The sequence below is a fragment of the Parasteatoda tepidariorum genome, chromosome 1, assembly GCF_043381705.1.
Source record: "Parasteatoda tepidariorum isolate YZ-2023 chromosome 1, CAS_Ptep_4.0, whole genome shotgun sequence".
NCBI lineage: Eukaryota > Metazoa > Arthropoda > Arachnida > Araneae > Theridiidae > Parasteatoda > Parasteatoda tepidariorum.
In genome coordinates, this window is record NC_092204.1 from 16,627,335 (window position 1) to 16,646,208 (window position 18,874).

General features: G+C 30.9%; 2 protein-coding genes across 2 annotated transcripts in view; one reads left to right on the forward strand and one right to left on the reverse strand.

Moving 5' to 3' along the window:
- The window catches only part of LOC107437287 (tyrosine-protein phosphatase Lar), a 753,777-nt gene that overhangs the window by 25,156 nt on the left and 709,747 nt on the right, over positions 1–18,874 (forward strand). The window lies entirely within an intron of this gene.
- The window catches only part of LOC122270063 (uncharacterized), a 5,647-nt gene continuing 3,198 nt past the window's right edge, over positions 16,426–18,874 (reverse strand). The window contains exon 2 of the mRNA XM_071178428.1: positions 16,426–16,596. Coding sequence (XP_071034529.1) covers positions 16,426–16,596 — 171 coding nt within the window. The remainder of the gene's footprint in view (positions 16,597–18,874) is intronic.

The following is an 18,874-nucleotide window of genomic DNA, read 5'->3' on the forward strand; positions in this document are numbered from 1 at the left end:
ATCACTTTAAAGACGGGTATGGTGGTCTCACGAAAAAAGGCCGATTCTCAAACAGAGCTGTGGGAATAAATTATTCTAATGGGGACGTCTCTTCGAAGCGATTTATGTCGTGACGGTCGTAGTGAAGGCAAATAAAAGAGGAGGTTCCGCCAATTTTCAGAACTGAAGTGAAGAAAGAGAAGTGTTTGTCTTTCGTCGATCGAAATTTAGTTGCAATGGATGTTGGGAGGGAAAAGCGAAATCGTCTGACGATATAGCCGAATCCACTTATTTACATTGTCGCGCAATTATTTGCCGACGAAGGCTATAGTTCTGTAGAAGAGGATAAAAGAAGAGATATTGCTAAAGGGGTTATCCCGTAGTTGAAACTAAGTTCTTTTCAAAAGATCTTTAGAAATTCATTCTTTTAAATTCTCTTTTATCTCGAAATGCAACCTAAAGTGGATAATGTTTTGAAATTTGAATTGGAAATATATTTTTGGTTTTGGGTTAGAATGTTTATCCTCAAAAATTTTGATAATTTTATAGATTGAACTTTTTTAATAATCACAAGTGGAAATCGTAGTTAATTTAAAATAATTTTCTTCTTTAGAATGTGAGAATGTTAAAAAGAAAGAATTGAGGAATACTAAATTATTCCATAGTTTAAATCATTTTCGGTTAGGATTGAGTTGTAACAAATATTGAAACAATTTGAAAAATGTTTTTAATTATATTAATGTTGAAAGAAATTTTTACACTATAATTGGGCAATATTAAAAGTTAAAACTGTTATGCTTTTAAAGTAAAAGTTAAGTATTTTTAATTTATTAACGTAAAAATTTAATGATAATCAATTTTATCATTCCATATCAAATTGATCTACAATAAAAAGAGTTGACCAACATTGATTTGTATAAGAATAATGGAGAAAAAAGCACAAGATAGTTTTTACCGATACAACAACATTTAGTTAATTATAAAATTTGATTTATTGTTCTATAACAGAATCACTTACAGGTGAGGTTACTTTTTATATTGTCATAAGAGCTGAATGACGAAAATGTTTAAAAGCGTAATATAATTATCTTTAATTAAAATGATTCGACGAAATGCTGGTGATGGTCGGTAGTAAATTATAATATTGCATAATGAAATAGTTTATCTTCATAATTTAATAAAATAATGAATAAGATGATGAGGAATTAAGATGATCTAATAATATGATGAAAATACATGACACAATAAATAACCACATAAATAAAAACTGGTAAATTAATTATTCATGTAAAAAATACTGAATTAATAATATAAATACTTATATTAAAATTTTGAATTTTTGCTTTGATATATTTTAATGTAAAAGCTCTAAGTGTCGGAAAATATTACCATAGATTGTAATGTAACAGTTCTAGGTTTCGGAAAGCATTACGATAGATTATAATGTTATAGTTCAGGGTAACGGAGAGTATTAATATAGATCGTAATGTAACAATTGCAGGCTTCGGAAAGCATCACGATAGATCATAATTTTATAGTTCAGGGTGACGGAGAGTATTAAGATAAATCGTAATGTAACAATTCTACGTTTCGGAAAGCATCACGATAGATCATGATGTTATAGTTCCGGGTGATGCAGAGAATTAAGATAGATAGTAATGTAACAATTCTAGGTTTCGGAAAGCATCACGATAGATTATAATGTTATAGTTCAGGGTGACGGGGTGTATTAATATAGATCGTAATGTAACAATTCTAGGTTTCGGAAAGCATCACGATAGATCATAATGTTATTGTTCAGGGCGACGGAGAGTATTAAGATAGATCGTAATGTAACAAGATTTCGGAAAGCATCACGATAGATCATAATATTATAGTTCAGGGCGACGGAGAGTATTAAGATAGATCGTAATGTAAAAATTCTAGGTTTCGGAAAGCATCACGATAGATCTTAATGTTATAGTTCAGGGTGACAAAGAGTATTAAAATAGATCGTAATGTAACAATTATAGATTTCGGAAACCATCTCGATAGATCATAATGTTATAGTTCAGGGCGACGGAGAGTATTAAGATAGATTGCAATGTAACAATTCTAGGTTTCGGAAAGTATCACGATAGATCATAATGTTATAGTTCCGGGTGACGGAGAGTATTAAGATAGATCGTAATGTAACAATTCTAGGTTTCGGAAAGCATCACGATATATCATAATGTTACAGTTCAGGGTGACGGACAGTATTTAGATAAATCGTAATGCTATAGTTCTTGCTGTTGTATTATTACATATTAAGTGTTGTATTATTGGTGTTGTATATTAAGATTTCAGGTAATGTTGAGTTTTCTTAACTGATCATAAATAAAGCATCTGACTATTTTTTTATCGCACATCTAACATAAAACTTTTTTTTCCCATTTATAAAAATCCATTTTCAACTTAAACTGTAATAAAATGGACAAATTTTATTAGAAAGTGCAATTTTAAAATAAAAAACGAGAAATTTCATTTTTTTACTCAATCCTATAACTTTGCAATTTCGGAGCGATATGTTTCGATGCTCTAAAACTATAGGTGTCGGGAAATATTACGACCGGTTGTGATATAATAATTTTTTGGTGGCGGAAAATATTACGACTGAACGTGACATATTCATTGGTGTCGGAAAATATTACGACCGATCGTGATATAATATTTCTAGGTGTCGGAAAATATTACGAGCGATCGTGATATAGTAATTTTTCGGTGTCGGAAAATATTACGACTAAAAGGACGTATTTATTGGTGTCGGAAAATATTACGCCCGATCGTGATACAATATTTTTAGGTGTTGGAAAATATTACGACAGATTGTGTTATATTTCTAGGTGTCGGAAAATATTACTATCTCTAGTAACGCTGGATTTGCATAACTGTAAACATGAATTTTGCATCTGTATATTTTCTCTCACGCATTTCCCATAACCCTTCATCTTTCCAAAACAGAAGACACATACTCTGCAATTAACCGTTGCTCGAAAAGTATCAGAAGATTGCTAACTTATCTCTTAATTACTTGCAGACGATAAGTGGAAAACTATGAAAAGTTCTCGCGCACTCCCTCAAATCCATTCAAGATTAATAATGCTCTGTCTTAAAGAAGAGAATTTTTCTCCACCAGTTCAACCCTGCTTCTCATTTATTAATAGAAAAATGTAGTAATATTAATGCGTGACGAATATATTTTCTCCAATTTAAAGGCTCTCTGTTGGAACGTTTAAAGTACCTTCTAATCGAATAGAACACGAAGAAAGGCATAAAAATTATTAAATTTACCCATGTGAGTTCTTTAGAAAACAATAATCGGCTATATTAGTAAAGTAAATGTGAACAACAAATTTGTAGTTTAAGGACTTGCACTTATGGTAAGTGATTAAGTTAGTAGTTTCTTTTATTAAAAAAATGACTGCAACAAATTGTCAATAAATTAATTTTATAATAATACAGTTATGAATTATGCAATTTATAATTATAACTCATAATTATTAAAACTATATGCTTCAACAAAAAATCTTATAGTTTTGAGTTTTTTCAGATAGTGGTTGCTGCATATTTTATCTAAGTAATTGTGATGACAAATACTTGAAATTTAAGGACTTATGCTAAATATTTACGAATTTATTTTATAAATTGAAAACTTTGGCTTATTATTTCTAAAAAATTCTATTCTATATATTCAATACAATGTATCCAATACGAAATATAATTTATAAATACATAATTTAACAATATATGCATTATATGATAATGTATAATTATGAATTATAATAAATTATATACTTCAATAAATGATATCTTTCTGAGTTTTTCAGATAACGATTCTCACCTAGGTAAAGTACTATTCGTACTTTAAAGGGTAAATAAATGGGATGCTACTTTATTCTATAAATGTGATATTTCTTAAAACGTATGTATAAACGAAACAAAAAAGTTCAATAAATGAAGTAATAAAATATGAGTAACACATAAAATCAACTTACCTTCGTGTATGTAAATTTTATTAAGGAAAAAAATATATGCTGTTTGTATGAAAACTTATTTTATTAGAATCGAGAATATATTTTTTATTTGTATTAGAAGATTGTATATTTTATAAAATATAGTTTTATTTTTTATTATTTGTATTTATTCCAGTAAGAATTAGCACAACATTGTTTCTGCTTCAAAGAAAAAGAAAAAAATAAGAAAATACAAACATTGAGTTATTTATTTTTATTATTACTTTCAAAATAAAGGTATGTGTTTGTTTAAATAGTAAATAGTATAAATATTTGTGCTAACATTTTATTAAAAAAGATTAATAATTAAAAGAATAGAGAATATATCCTTTTAACACGAAATATATTATCCCATTACAAGGGCACAAGAAGTTTATTTCATACAAAAGAATATGTAATATATATTTCAATAATAGTAATACAATGTATACATGTCTAGTTTATGCATATGATTAGAGCATCTATGTTTAATTATATAAAAACAAGAAACTAAATCAGTAACTTAACTAGTATACATTAATATCTGTAATGTGTCTTAATATCCTTAAATATATATGCAACAGAAGCTACATTATGTCTCTTGAGTAAGTAACGAGTTACGGCTGTTTTTCGAAGACTTCGTCGTAACATGAAATGATCCTTTTTTGTGAATAATATGCTATTTTTATAACTGCTGTGAGTTTGCAACTGTTACACATGACTTTTCGGTCAAGTTTAGCCTATATCTATAACCAGCGCAGTCAGCGCTTATTTTGAAAATGGCACAAAACATCAATATCGAGAAAAGCCACAGTTTTATGAAAATAAAAGAGTCTGTGATCTAATTTTTTTAATATTTAAAAACTTACTCCAAGGCTGCATTACTTGAGCTCATAAAAATTTGCAAATCTGAGAATCAGGCAGATATTTTGATAATTTGTATCTAGGTGGAAAAAAGTCCGCAAATTGGCGATTTTAAAAAAGTTTAATAACTTTTAAAATATTTTAGTTATTAGTCTGTTCTAAAGTCCTGATAATTCTTCACGGCAAGATTATGTATAAAGTTTAAGATCATCGCATTGTTTCAAGTGTAAAGCGTTTAAGCAATGGCTATTTTTTTTCTTTGGCGACAGAGTTTCAAAAAACAGCGTAAAGGTGTAGAATCGGGGGTTCCTTTGACGATGAATTTCGTTCAGTTTTGCTGAAGACCCATTTCTAGTTACCGTGATATTTTTTGCTGTCTTAATAAATAAATAAATAAATAAATAAATAAATAATTAATTAAATAAGAGGAGTAACAAGGAATCACACTACCTCCGTTTTATACACCAAAAATAGTGAAAAAGTAATAAGTGTAGTTGCGTGATCTATTTTTGGCGCACCCTTTAAATATTGAGTTTTGCCAAAAAATGTAACCCGGACTTCCATGGTCGCTCAGTATATCTCCACCCCCTATGTCCACTAATGTTCACGCCTATTCCTCCCATTCTCCCACCCATAGCTCCTTCAATTTGACTTGTCTTTCAGCGTAGAAAGGGCCTTAACACAACTTTTGCTTTACGCTATGTGAATGGTTTTTGTTCTATTTTCAAATCGCCAAACATAAGAAGGGTCCCCAACAGCAAACTATTATCAAGTAACGTTCTAACGTAAGCAGTTGTTAAGCTTTCTGTATCTATCATGCAATAGTTCTGGTCAGGGCTCGAAAAAACTCAGAAATTTTACCCGTCCCCGAGGACGGCTTGTCCAACAATGTACCCGTCCTCCTTTGAAACTATCCCGTAGCTTCTAAATAAATAAAAATATAATTTTCTCTTATTTATTACTAACATTTATATAAATTGCACAATGAATTAGTAGTTACTAGGATTTCAAATACTAGGATTACATTATACAGTAATAAAAGAAATACTAGGTTACTAATAGCAAAACCTAGTATTTCTTTTCTGAAATAATTTATTTCTTTTAAGAAATAATTTAAATGACAAAGGTCAAGTTATCTGGAATGTCAATTTATTCGAGGGTACTGCGGTTTTTAAATGAATCAAATAGATGTTTGCCAGTTCCACAATCAAGCCAATGATTTACAGTGGCTACCGAACAGAAATCTGAAAGTGGTTTTCCATTTTGGTAGATGTTCATAATTGCGTTTAACTCTTGTTTAAGACCAGTACGTAATGTCATTGTTAAGACCAGTACGTAATGTCACCAGTTTGTAAGTTCATTGCTGAAAAGCCTCTTTCAACCCCTGCAGTGTTCCCAGACAGAGAAAACATTAATTCCACCAGGCACAGTATGTTGCTGTATTTCTAGATTAGAGGGTCATTTTAGAAGTGAGGCGCTAGACTCTTGTAAGATAACAAAAATTGAAAGTGTATCACGAATATTAATGGAAAAATGGCCGTCCGCGCGGACGTGGGATTCGAGAAATTTGTTGTCCACGAGGAATTTTTGACTGCCGAGGACGGGCGGTTTTTCGAACCCTGGTTCTGGTCCTGTTTTGTCAAAACCAACTAATGAAATGAGAAATCAGAAATAAGGTTATTTCAAACATGATTCATAACGATGATGTAAATGGAAGCCAACAATGGATGGAAAGGAAGAGCTTTTTAAACATCTCTAGTTTTAAGTGTCAATAAAATGGTCCTCTTTAAATTGATCTCTACACACAGCAGTTATATCATTGGTAACGAAATGTTATAGAACTACTTATTAATTTTCAAATCTGTTTTTTAGTTTAATATGTCAAAAAATTTCATCTAAATAAAAGAGACAGCTGTTCAATAGAAAAAAATAATGTAATTCATTCAATTTTCAAAAAGGCATTGATGGCAAGAGAAACAGTGATAGTAAAATAGGATAAAATTTTTATATAAATATAAATACTACGAGTGTAGTTAGTATTTTGTTTGATTCTGTTGCAAATGTTATGGGGCTGGAATAGCCTGGTTGGTAGGGAGTTGGGCCATATACCTAGAAGTCGTGAGCACGATTCCCACCTGCCGAAGACTCTCCTTGCATGTAGTAAATGGCGACTGGAGCGCGTTAAATCTGCTGGGTCACAAAGTTCATATAACAAATCATACCTTTAGGGGTACTGAATTTGAGATTGATCGTTCTCTGGTAGAGGACAAAATCACGATCTGTCTATGAATGTATGGATGTATGAATGGGTCCATCCTATAAACTAGCTGTAATGTGTGTGTGTGTGACTAAAGTTGTTTTCTTGGTCTTATAATGCGCTATTTAAGAACAAGAAATTCACCCTCTGCCTTAAATTCGCTTGGGTTCACCAAGTACTTGGTTGCTGGTACTTGGTAAGCTTGGTTGCTGGTACCGGCACGTAGCATTAGAAACAACAACAACGTAAACGTTAGAATGTATAATGCATTCGTCTAAATAAATAGTTCTTATAATTATTGAACCTGTTGAAAATAAAACTACTATTTAGAATTCGCACATTCTTGCGATAATTTTTAATAGAGTCAAAGTCATTGAAATATAACTTAATACTGACATTACGTAAAAATTTACAAAAATGAAATAAAAAATCCAGAGCACGCGTCAAAACGAAATCTGTAGCCGAAGTCAAGTAAACGCCAGTAAATACGTATCATCTTCCTTCGCACACGTAGTGATATCATTTCCGTCCAATGGCGTGATGAAATTTAAAATTTAATCACTTTGAAATTTAATCGCTCGTCAGAAAAGTTCCCTTAGAATCAGAAAAGTTCCCGTCATTTTGAGATACGGAAAAGTCTACACACGGTTGAACAGTTACGGGGCATAGAACGTAAACAAGGTTAGGTAATAGCAATCTGATCTAAATTGTGGTATTACAGTGCACGGCTATTCCAGCATTGCTTTTGCATCGTCACAGATCATCGCCAATAGCTGGCTAATGTAGCTTAATGTGATGTTAACAATCAAATAAACTATTTTATTTTCCTTGTTATCATTATAACTTACTAAAATTGTGGTGCGAATTATAAATAGACTTGAAAAACTATTTTACTATTGATAGTCAGCTTGAAATATTCCATTTTATTGTTTGGAATTTAAGCATTTCGCACTGAAGCATACTCCAACGCTTATTCTTTCCTTGATTTATTAAGAATAAATGAAAGAAACGTTGATGCTCTTCTTTTATATTAAAGGTATATAGTCTTTTGGGGCTGGGATAACCTGATTGACATGGTGCTCGGCACACGTTCTAGAAACGGGGAACGAATCAAGCCGGCCGAGTGGTAAATGGTGACTGGTGTACGTTAAATCTGTGGGGTCAAAAAGTCCTTCATGCTCCCTTAACAAATTATATCTCTGGGGTAAAGCATTGGAGATTGATCGTTCTCTAGTTCAGGTCAAAATTACTATCTGTGGATGAATGAATGGCTGTATGAATGGCTCTACCCTATTAAAGGGTGTGATGTATGGGTGTGGTAGAACTCGAAATCTTGGCCACAGATGGCGCCACTGGAAAACTAGAACCATCGCACCTTTTGCCTTAATGGCTTACGACAACAATATATTATTGCTCACTAATTTTAAAACAAGAATTCGTCAAACCAAGAAGTCAAATCCACTACATACACTGCAAAAAATTACGGTAAAAAGTAACGGCACTCAGGATTCTGGTATTTTTACCATAAAATCCAATTATACCGGGACATGCTACGAAACAAAAATCCGTCATACCGTAATTTTAACAATAATAATTACCCTAAAATTACTGAGTCAATCTAATAAAAAAATTATTTCCGTGAAAATCATAGTATAAAATTTTACTGTAAAAATGAATTTTACGGATGATGCACGCAAAGTACTTTGTACCGAAATTATTTACAGTGTACCTGATTTTATAAATGTAACACGTTTCTCTTATAATCAGAAACTTCAGTCTCTTCCAAATAAGGAAATACGTTCTTGTAATTAAAGAAAGCCATTAATCAATCGACTGGCAACCTTTTCTCGTTTTCTCTCTTAAGATGAAGTGAAAGAAAATCTGTAAGGGATCCACGTTTTCTTCAAAACTTTAAGCTCGTAATCACGTTCTTCTTACCTACTACTTCACTTCATTTCTTTTATTCGTTTCTTCCTCTCTCTCTTTTTTTTTTCACAAGTTAGCACCCAATTTAGAACTTTTCGCAAAGAACGGAAGAGTGTGTTGCTAGAACATTCTTCTTCCGCGGCATGACAGAAAAACGATTTGAATCAGAATTAGATTGAAGTAGCAGTTGGTGTAGTTTGCTATTTATTTTTTTTTACATATGGTAGTGCATGTTTGAGAAATTTCCATAATCTTTAATTCTGTTTCATTTTTTATTAAAAATTGATTCAAACATGGCAAAAGACTGGAAAATATAGTTATGATTGTGTGTTATATGATTTTTGATTAACTAAACTATAGTGACTAAATGTTGACTTAATNTTCATAAAAAAAAATACATAATTAAAAGAATAGAGAGTATATTCTCTTAACACAAAATATATTATTCCATCATAAGGGTTTATTTCATACAAAAGAATATGTAATATATATTTCATCAATAGTAATACAATGTATACATGTCTAGTTTATTCATACTGATTAGAGTATCTATGTTTAATTATATAAAAACAAAAAACTAAATCAGTAACTTAACTAATATATGGGTGATTCTCACGAAATATAACAATTCACTGTCCCTTGCTCCAAGATCTAATAATATAATACTAAAAGAACTTTACTTTTTTAAAAATTAATAAATAGCATTGCCGTTAGCATTATAAAATGACTTTGCACTAGCATTGACTGTTTTGTATAGTTAAAAATTTTAATTGAACTTGTTCCTGTTTCCTGTTTCTGGCATGTCGCAAGCAATGTTTCCAATAATAACTAGCATCAAAACTTCCCATAAATTCTTCAATATCTAATTTTTTTTATTTCAACCGGTGTAAGCATTTCTAGAATATACGCAGAGAGTATTATTTACAAAAACTTCGTTTAAAATATTTTTTTCTGTCAATAATTTGTTTGTCCCAAGAAAATCTGTCATTTTCCTGGCTACTTTTATTTAGTGGTTTATAACCAAAACAGATAGAGCCAGCAATCAATATCTTATGTTAATAGATAGATTAGATACCCTCCTATATGAACATGCCTTATTGCATGAATAAAGAACTAATTTTCTGGTTCAAAATCTATTTCAAAACTTTTTTCAAGGTGAGTAGGTTTTAGTGTTGTCATTTTCCTGGCTTCTTGAATTCATTAATAACATAAACTACATGGATTTATCTGAGTTATTTTAAGAAATCCTGTTGTTTTCTGCAGAATATAAACGTCTTAGGCCAAAATAATTAATTAAAGTAAAGTTATATGCTATAAAATGGCGAATTAGTCATTTACCTGGCTGTCATTTTCTTGACATATGAATGCTAGGACATTGAAGTGTTACCAGAAATTTTTTTAACTGCTAATACTGTAACGAGGGAAAGAAAATATTAACCTAATACCAATTTTACGTATGATTGCAATATGCTTGAATGTAATCAAAGTTATTTATTTATTTAATGATTGATTATTATACACAATTTTATTCTGTACACATCAGCAACAAAAAATTTTTTGATTCTTCCTACAGTGGATAAAAGAATTAATTTAAGCAATTTATGGTCCATCTAACATGAAGGCTTAAGTTGAGTTACTTACTATTAACTTAAAATGACTGTTTTTTAAACTTCTAAGCTAATATGTCATTTTCCTGGCATTCAAGATTTGGTGAATATCTATTTCATTTTTTTTTTCTCGAGCAAATGTCAATAAACTACACTGCTGTCTGTAAGACATTAATAAGTGTAACTAAAGAAGTATACAAAAAAAAATTTAGATTATTTTGAAGACTTTGAATTTGAAGAAATTATTTGGTCTGAATTGTCATATTTAAAAAGAATCACCATTGTATTAATATCTCTTATGTGTCTTAATATCCTTAAATATATATGCAACAGAATCTACATTATGTCTCTTGAGTAAGTAACGAGTTAAGGCTGCTTTTTGAAAGCTTCATTTTTAAAAAGGCATTGATGGCAAGAAAAACAGTAATAGTAAAATAGGATGAAGTTTTCTTATAAATTTTAAGACACGGAGTGTAGTCAGTATTTTGTTTGTTTCTGTTGCAAATGTTATGGCGCTGGGATAGCCTGGTTGTTAGGGAGTTGGGCCATGTCCTAGAAGTCGTGAGTTCGATTCCCACCTGCCGAAGACTGTCCATGTAGTAAATGGCGACTGGTGCGCGTTAAATCTGTCGGGTCACAAAATCCTCCATGCTTCCATAACAAATCATACCTCTGGGGGATGAATCGTTCTCTGGTAGAGGACAAAATCATGATCTGTCAATGAATGAATGGATCTATGAATGAGTCCACCCTATAAACTAGCTGTAATGTATGTGTGGCTAAAGTCGTATTCTTGGTCGTATAATGCGCTATTGAAAAACAAGAAACTCACCCTCTGAATTAAATTCGCTTGGTTTCACCAAGTAGGCTTGCTTGGACTGGCAAGTGGCATTAGAAAAAACGACGCAAACGTTAGAATGTATAATGCATTCGACTAAATAAACAGTTTTTAAATTATTGAAACTGATGAAAATAAAACTACTATATACAATTCGCGCATTTTTGTGATAATTTCTAATAGAGTCAAATTCATTGAAATATAACTTAATACTGACATTGCGTGAAAATTTACTAGAATGAAATAAGTCCGGAGCATACGTTAAAACGAAATTCATAGCCAAAGTCAAGTAAACGCCAGCCAAAACGTATCATCTCCCTTGGCAGACGTAGTGATATATCATTTTAGACCAATAGCGTAGCAATCCGACCACTTTGAAATTTAATCGCTGGTGTTCTTTGAATCAGAAAAGTTCCCTCCGTTTTCAGAAACACATGGTTGAACAGTTACGGTGCATAGTATGTAAACAAGATTAGGTTATAACTATCTGATCTAAATTATGATATTGCAATGCGCGCCTGCACCAGCATTGTCTTCGCATCATCATAGACCATCATCAATAGCTGGCTATAGCCAGCACATACATTTTAATGTTGCTTAATGTGATGTTAACAATCAAATAAACTATATTATTTTCATTGCAATCATTATAATTTACTAAAACTGTGGTGAGATTTATAAATAGATTTGAAAAACTATTTTACTACTGATAGTCAGCCTGAAATATTCCAATTTATTGTTTGAAATATAAGCATTTCTCATGGCAGCATACTCCAAAACTTGTTTGTAAATTATATTTATTCAAAATAAATCAAGGAATCTCTGATGTTTTTCTTATATATTGAAGACAAATAGTCTTATGGGGCCGGGGTAATCTGGTTGACATGGTGCTCGGCACACGCTCTGGAGAACGGGGAACGAATTAAGCCGGCTGAGTTGTAAATGGTGAGTTATGCACGTTAAATCCGTGGGGTTAAAAAGTCCTCCAAGTTTCCCTAACAAATTATATCTCTGGGAGATAATGCGTTGGAGATTGATCGTTCTCTAGTTCAAGTCAAAATTACTATCTGTGGATGAATGAATGGCTGTATGAATGGCTCTACCCTATTAAAGGGTGTGATGTATGGGTGTGGTAGAACTCGAAATCTTGGCCACAGATGGCGCCACTGGAAAACTAGAACCATCGCACCTTTTGCCTTAATGGCTTACGACAACAATATATTATTGCTCACTAATTTTAAAACAAGAATTCGTCAAACCAAGAAGTCAAATCCACTACATACACTGCAAAAAATTACGGTAAAAAGTAACGGCACTCAGGATTCTGGTATTTTTACCATAAAATTCATTTTTACCGGGACATGCTACGAAACAAAAAATCCGTCATACCGTAATTTTAACAATAATAATTACCCTAAAATTACTGAGTCAATCTAATAAAAAAATTATTTCCGTGAAAATCATAGTATAAAATTTTACTGTAAAAATGAATTTTACGGATGATGCACGCAAAGTACTTTGTACCGAAATTATTTACAGTGTACCTGATTTTATAAATGTAACACGTTTCTCTTATAATCAGAAACTTCAGTCTCTTCCAAATAAGGAAATACGTTCTTGTAATTAAAGAAAGCCATTAATCAATCGACTGGCAACCTTTTCTCGTTTTCTCTCTTAAGATGAAGTGAAAGAAAATCTGTAAGGGATCCACGTTTTCTTCAAAACTTTAAGCTCGTAATCACGTTCTTCTTACCTACTACTTCACTTCATTTCTTTTATTCGTTTCTTCCTCTCTCTCTTTTTTTTTTCACAAGTTAGCACCCAATTTAGAACTTTTCGCAAAGAACGGAAGAGTGTGTTGCTAGAACATTCTTCTTCCGCGGCATGACAGAAAAACGATTTGAATCAGAATTAGATTGAAGTAGCAGTTGGTGTAGTTTGCTATTTATTTTTTTTTACATATGGTAGTGCATGTTTGAGAAATTTCCATAATCTTTAATTCTGTTTCATTTTTTATTAAAAATTGATTCAAACATGGCAAAAGACTGGAAAATATAGTTATGATTGTGTGTTATATGATTTTTGATTAACTAAACTATAGTGACTAAATGTTGACTTAATTGCTAAAAATTGTACTCGTAAGGGACTCAAACCGGAGCAAAAAGAAAAGTTAAACTTTATTTGAAGAACATAGATTCTTGCTATAGTTTATATATAAAGTATAAATACTTGGTAAATAATTGAAATTTTAATTTATCTAAAAAAGAGGAAAAAACATAAAAATTAACCGTGAATACTAATTATGATGAGTGCTATTTTGTTGGTGATCAATTTTGTAACCTATCAGCTAGTTCATAATTGATGAGTATTATTTGACTGATTGTTGAATGTTATTCTCCATTCACGAAGTTATTCGCCATGCGTAAGGGATGAAAGTGGGACAAAAAGAAAATTTTAACAGACTTCGTTTGAAGAATATAGAATCTTGCTATAATTTATATATAAAGTATAAATACTGGATAAGTAATTGAAGTTATTTTAATTTATCTAAAAAAGGAGAAAACATAAAAATTAACCGGGAATAATAATTATGTTGAATGGTATTTTGTTGGTGATCATTATTGTGACCGATCAGCTAGTTCATAATTGATGACTAATTATTAACTTGACTGATTGTTGAATATTATTCTCCATTCACTGAGAAAAACGCGCCATTCGTAAGGGGTGAAAGCTGAGCAAAAAGAAAATTTAAATAGACTTTGTTTGGAGAATATAGATTCTTGCTGCAGTTTATATATAAAGTATAAATACTGTATAAGTAGTTGAAGTTACTTTAATTTATATCAAAAAAGAGAAAAAAAAATTAACCGAGAATAATAATTACGATGAGTGGTATTTTGTTGGTGATCAGTATTGTGACCGATCAGCTAGTTCATAATTGATGTCTAATTATTGACTTGACTGATTGTTTAATATTGTTCCCCATTCACTGAGAAAACGCGCCATTCGTAAGGGGTGAAAGCTGGGCAAAAAGAAAATTGAAACAGAATTTCATTGGAGAATATAGAATCTTGCTATAGTTTATATATAAAGTATAAATGCTGTATAAGTAGATGAGGTTACTTTAATTAATATCACAAAAGTGAAAAAATAAAAATTAACCAGGAATAATAATTATGATGAGTGGTATTTTGTTGGTGATCAGTATTGTGACTGATTGTGCTAGTTCATAATTGATGACTAATTATTAACATGACTGATTGTTGAAGACTATTTTTTATTCATTAATTTGAAGTTTTTTTAAAAGATTGTTTGTTTTTTTATTTTTATTTTCAAAAAAAAATAATACTTTATGCTTGATAAATATTTGCAATAATTTTTCGCACATTTCCCTCAAAAATGGAAAGATAATTAAAACTTTTTAAAAAAATCTAGGAGGAGCCTTATGAGAGATTGTTGACTATTAATATGACCGGGTAGACGTGCTCAATACTCAATTAAAGGAAAAATTAGGAAATATGTTCCAGCATTTTTAATAATCAATAATAAATAACAGTATGTCAATAAAATATGCAGTGTTTAAATTAGAATTAATTTTGCATAGCAAGAATAGATTGTTTTTTTTAGTCTTAAATACTTTTTGTGTCTAAACATTTACACAATTATTATTTTTGCATTTTTTCTTTCCTTATTTTCCTTAATATTTAAGCATATAATGTGTTGAAATTAATGGTATAAAAATTACTGTTTCAGTTTTTTTCTAAACTAAAAGATTATCCAATTGAAAAACAATTTTTTTCGAGCACAAAGTAAGCATTAATTTCACAAAAACGTGATGGCTTGCAAAATATTTAATTAATATATATTTTTCTTTATATTCTTTAGAAAGTAAATTTATAAAAAGAATCAATTTTAAAACTCCAGAATAATTTCTCTAAATGTAAATATGCCTATTAAAAAAAAACACTTTTTTTCCCATTAGAGTGTTTTAAAGCGCAAACGAGAAACCGAAATTTTGCTATTTGATGTTTGCGTTTAATTTATTCTTAAAGGAAAATGTTGGTGCTCCATCTATAAAAACTAAATTTGTATCCTCTGTCAACATACAGGAAAAAAACTAAAATATTTATTCTGTTTATGTGTTTAAAACTTTGTTTATTTAAAAGAACCTAACTTTTTATTTTTATTTTTGGTCAATCAGAAACCATACTCAAGATATGCAGCAAAGTATCTTTATAACGAAGTATATGACTAGTGGAGTTTCTCTATTTTTAGTCTCTCTGTGGACTATATAGTCTTTAGTCAGTCTACAATTAGTGGTGACTTTCTATGATTAGTCTCTCTATAATTTGTATTGTCAGTACTCTTTCTATAACTGTGGACTATATAGTTTTTAGTCAGACTACAATTAGTGGTGACTTTCTATAATTAGTCTCTCTATAATTTATATAGTCAGTACTCTCTCTATAACTGTGGACTATATAGTTTTTAGTCAGTCTACAATTAGTGGTCACTTTCTATAGTTAGTCTCTCTATAATTTATATAGTCAGTACTCTCTCTATAACTGCGGACTATATAGTTTTTAGCCAGTCTACAATTAGTGGTGACTTTCTATAATTAGTCTCTCTACAATTTATATAGTCAGTACTCTCTCTATAACTGAGGATTATATAGTTTTTAGTCAGTCTACAATTAGTGGTGACTTTCTATAATTACGTCTCTCTATAATTTATATAGTTAGAATTCTCTCTATAACTAGTGGAGTCTTTTTATAGTGAAATGAATTTAACTATCAATTTCGTTATAGAGACTTAAATTTCGTATAAAGATTTTTTTTTCCTTACAAAATTAACAAATTCAGAAAAGAAAGAAATCTTTATACGGAGATTAGACGCTTCCAATGTATCAGTCGAGAGGTGTCAGCTGTAAAAGTGTTTTCATTAAAAATAGGTGAAAAGTTCAAGTCTAATGATATTAAAATCAAGGCAAATGTCCAGAGCAATTAAATGCTCTATTGGATTAAGGTCAGGTGAATTTGGGGACCAAGACGTGACTTGAAAGTCACTGGAATGTTCCTCGACGATTCGACTCTTATGATATGGTGCATTATCCTGTTGGTAAACACCATCCCCCGCAGGAAAAACTGTTGCCATGAATGGGTGAACCTGGTCTGCAACTATGTTCAAGTAGCTTACAAACTTCAGGGATTGTTCTATGAGGATTATGGGTCCTAATGTGCCCTATGAAAACATTGTTCCTGGGTGAGAAACCATCAAAACCTGGGCGAGCCCATTGTTATAGATGGAGGGTGGTCATAATGTAATGGCTCTTCGGTGTATATTAACTCTCTTAAAATATATTAATTGTTCGTAAAAGTTAAAATCAGTTTGGTCTTTGTCTTTGTTTGAGACTGGAGTGACTTGTTTGAGAAATCAAGGCGAACGGTAAAGAGGGGCGAAACAGTGTGGTGGTGTCATCTGCCGAGGTGTGAAAGTTTTGCGTGTTCACAAATGTAGAAAGAATGCAAGAGATATGTCTTTGGCGAAGGCCGGGTTCGAACCCGATAATTGTATATCCGTAGTCTGAGGCTTCAACCACCGTGAAAAAGGGTGTTATTTACATCCTTGAGTTGAATTTTGAAGCTTCATATAATAACCGTATGAACTAACAGTCATTTTTTTCGAAGTTTGTTAAAGTTCCTTAAAATTACAAGCAGTTTTTTCTCTAAAAGAAGAAAACTGATTATTATAAATTAACAGTAAATGAGCTAATTTTGCGGGAAATTCTTTGAAAAAGTTAGCTGGCTTTATAAATTCTTAGCTTACTCTCCAAATTTTATGAAATTTTCTTAAAAGTTCTCATTTTTCAAAATCGCTTTATCTGTAGAATAAGAAGCTGTTATTTCTGCTTCCACTTCTTAAATGTCAGAAAGACGTAAAGAATGTGTTATTTTTCCTTTTAATGTTCCTACTACTTCTGACGATACACAAGATGAGATACAATAGCTACTTTAAAGTAAATATGACAAATTTATGCTTACACAAACTATGATGCTTACGCGATAGTTCTTATGTAAAAGTTAACTAGTTCTTTTGTATAGTTAATTTTGTTAAAGTTCCTTACAATTACAAGCAGAGAGCTTTTTTTCTCGTAAAGAAGAAAACTGATTATTATAAATCAACAGTAAATGAACTAATTTTGCTGGAAATTCTTTGCAATGACGAATATGAGCTTTTTACACAAAAAAAGAGACCTTGTTTATTAAATTCACGGCCGGATTTCATGGAGTTTTTTTAAAATCTCATGTTTTTCAAAATCGCTTTATCTGTAGAATATGAAGCTCTTATTTCTGCATACACTTCTTAAATGCCAGAGAGAGAGATAAACAATGTGTAATTCTTCCTTTTCCTTTTAATGCTCCTACTAGAATATGAAGCTGTTATTTCTGCTTCTACTTCTCAAATGTCAGAAAGAGATAAACTATGTGCAATTCTTCCGTTTCCTTTTAGTGCTTCTATTATAATATGGAGCTGTTATTTCTGCTTCCATTTCTTAAATGTCAGAAAGAGATAAAAAATGTGTAATTCTTCCTTTTCCTTTTAATGCTCTAACTAGAATATGAAGCTGCTATTTCTGCTTCCATTTCTTAAATGTCAGAAAGAGATATAAAAAATGTGTAATTCTGCCTTTTCCTTTTAATGCTCCTACTAGAATATGAAGCTGCTATTTCTGATTCCATTCCATTTCATTAATGTCAGAAAAAGATAAAAAATGTGTAATTCTTCCTTTTCCTTTTAATGCTCTTACTAGAATATGAAGCTGTTATTTCTGATTCCATTTCTTAAATGTCAGAAAGAGATATAAAAAATGTGTAATTCTGCCTTTTCCTTTTAATGCTCCTACTAGAATATGAAGCTGCTATTTCTGATTCCATTCCATTTCATTAATGTCAGAAAAAGATAAAAAATGTGTAATTCTTCCTTTTCCTTTTAATGCTCTTACTAGAATATGAAGCTGTTATTTCTGATTCCATTTCTTAAATGTCAGAAAGAGATATAAAAAATGTGTAATTCTGCCTTTTCCTTTTAATGCTCCTACTAGAATATGAAGCTGCTATTTCTGATTCCATTCCATTTCATTAATGTCAGAAAAAGATAAAAAATGTGTAATTCTTCCTTTTCCTTTTAATGCTCTAACTAGAATATGAAGCTGTTATTTCTGATTCCATTTCTTAAATGTCAGAAAGAGATATAAAAAATGTGTAATTCTGCCTTTTCCTTTTAATGCTCCTACTAGAATATGAAGCTGCTATTTCTGATTCCATTCCATTTCATTAATGTCAGAAAAAGATAAAAAATGTGTAATTCTTCCTTTTCCTTTTAATGCTCT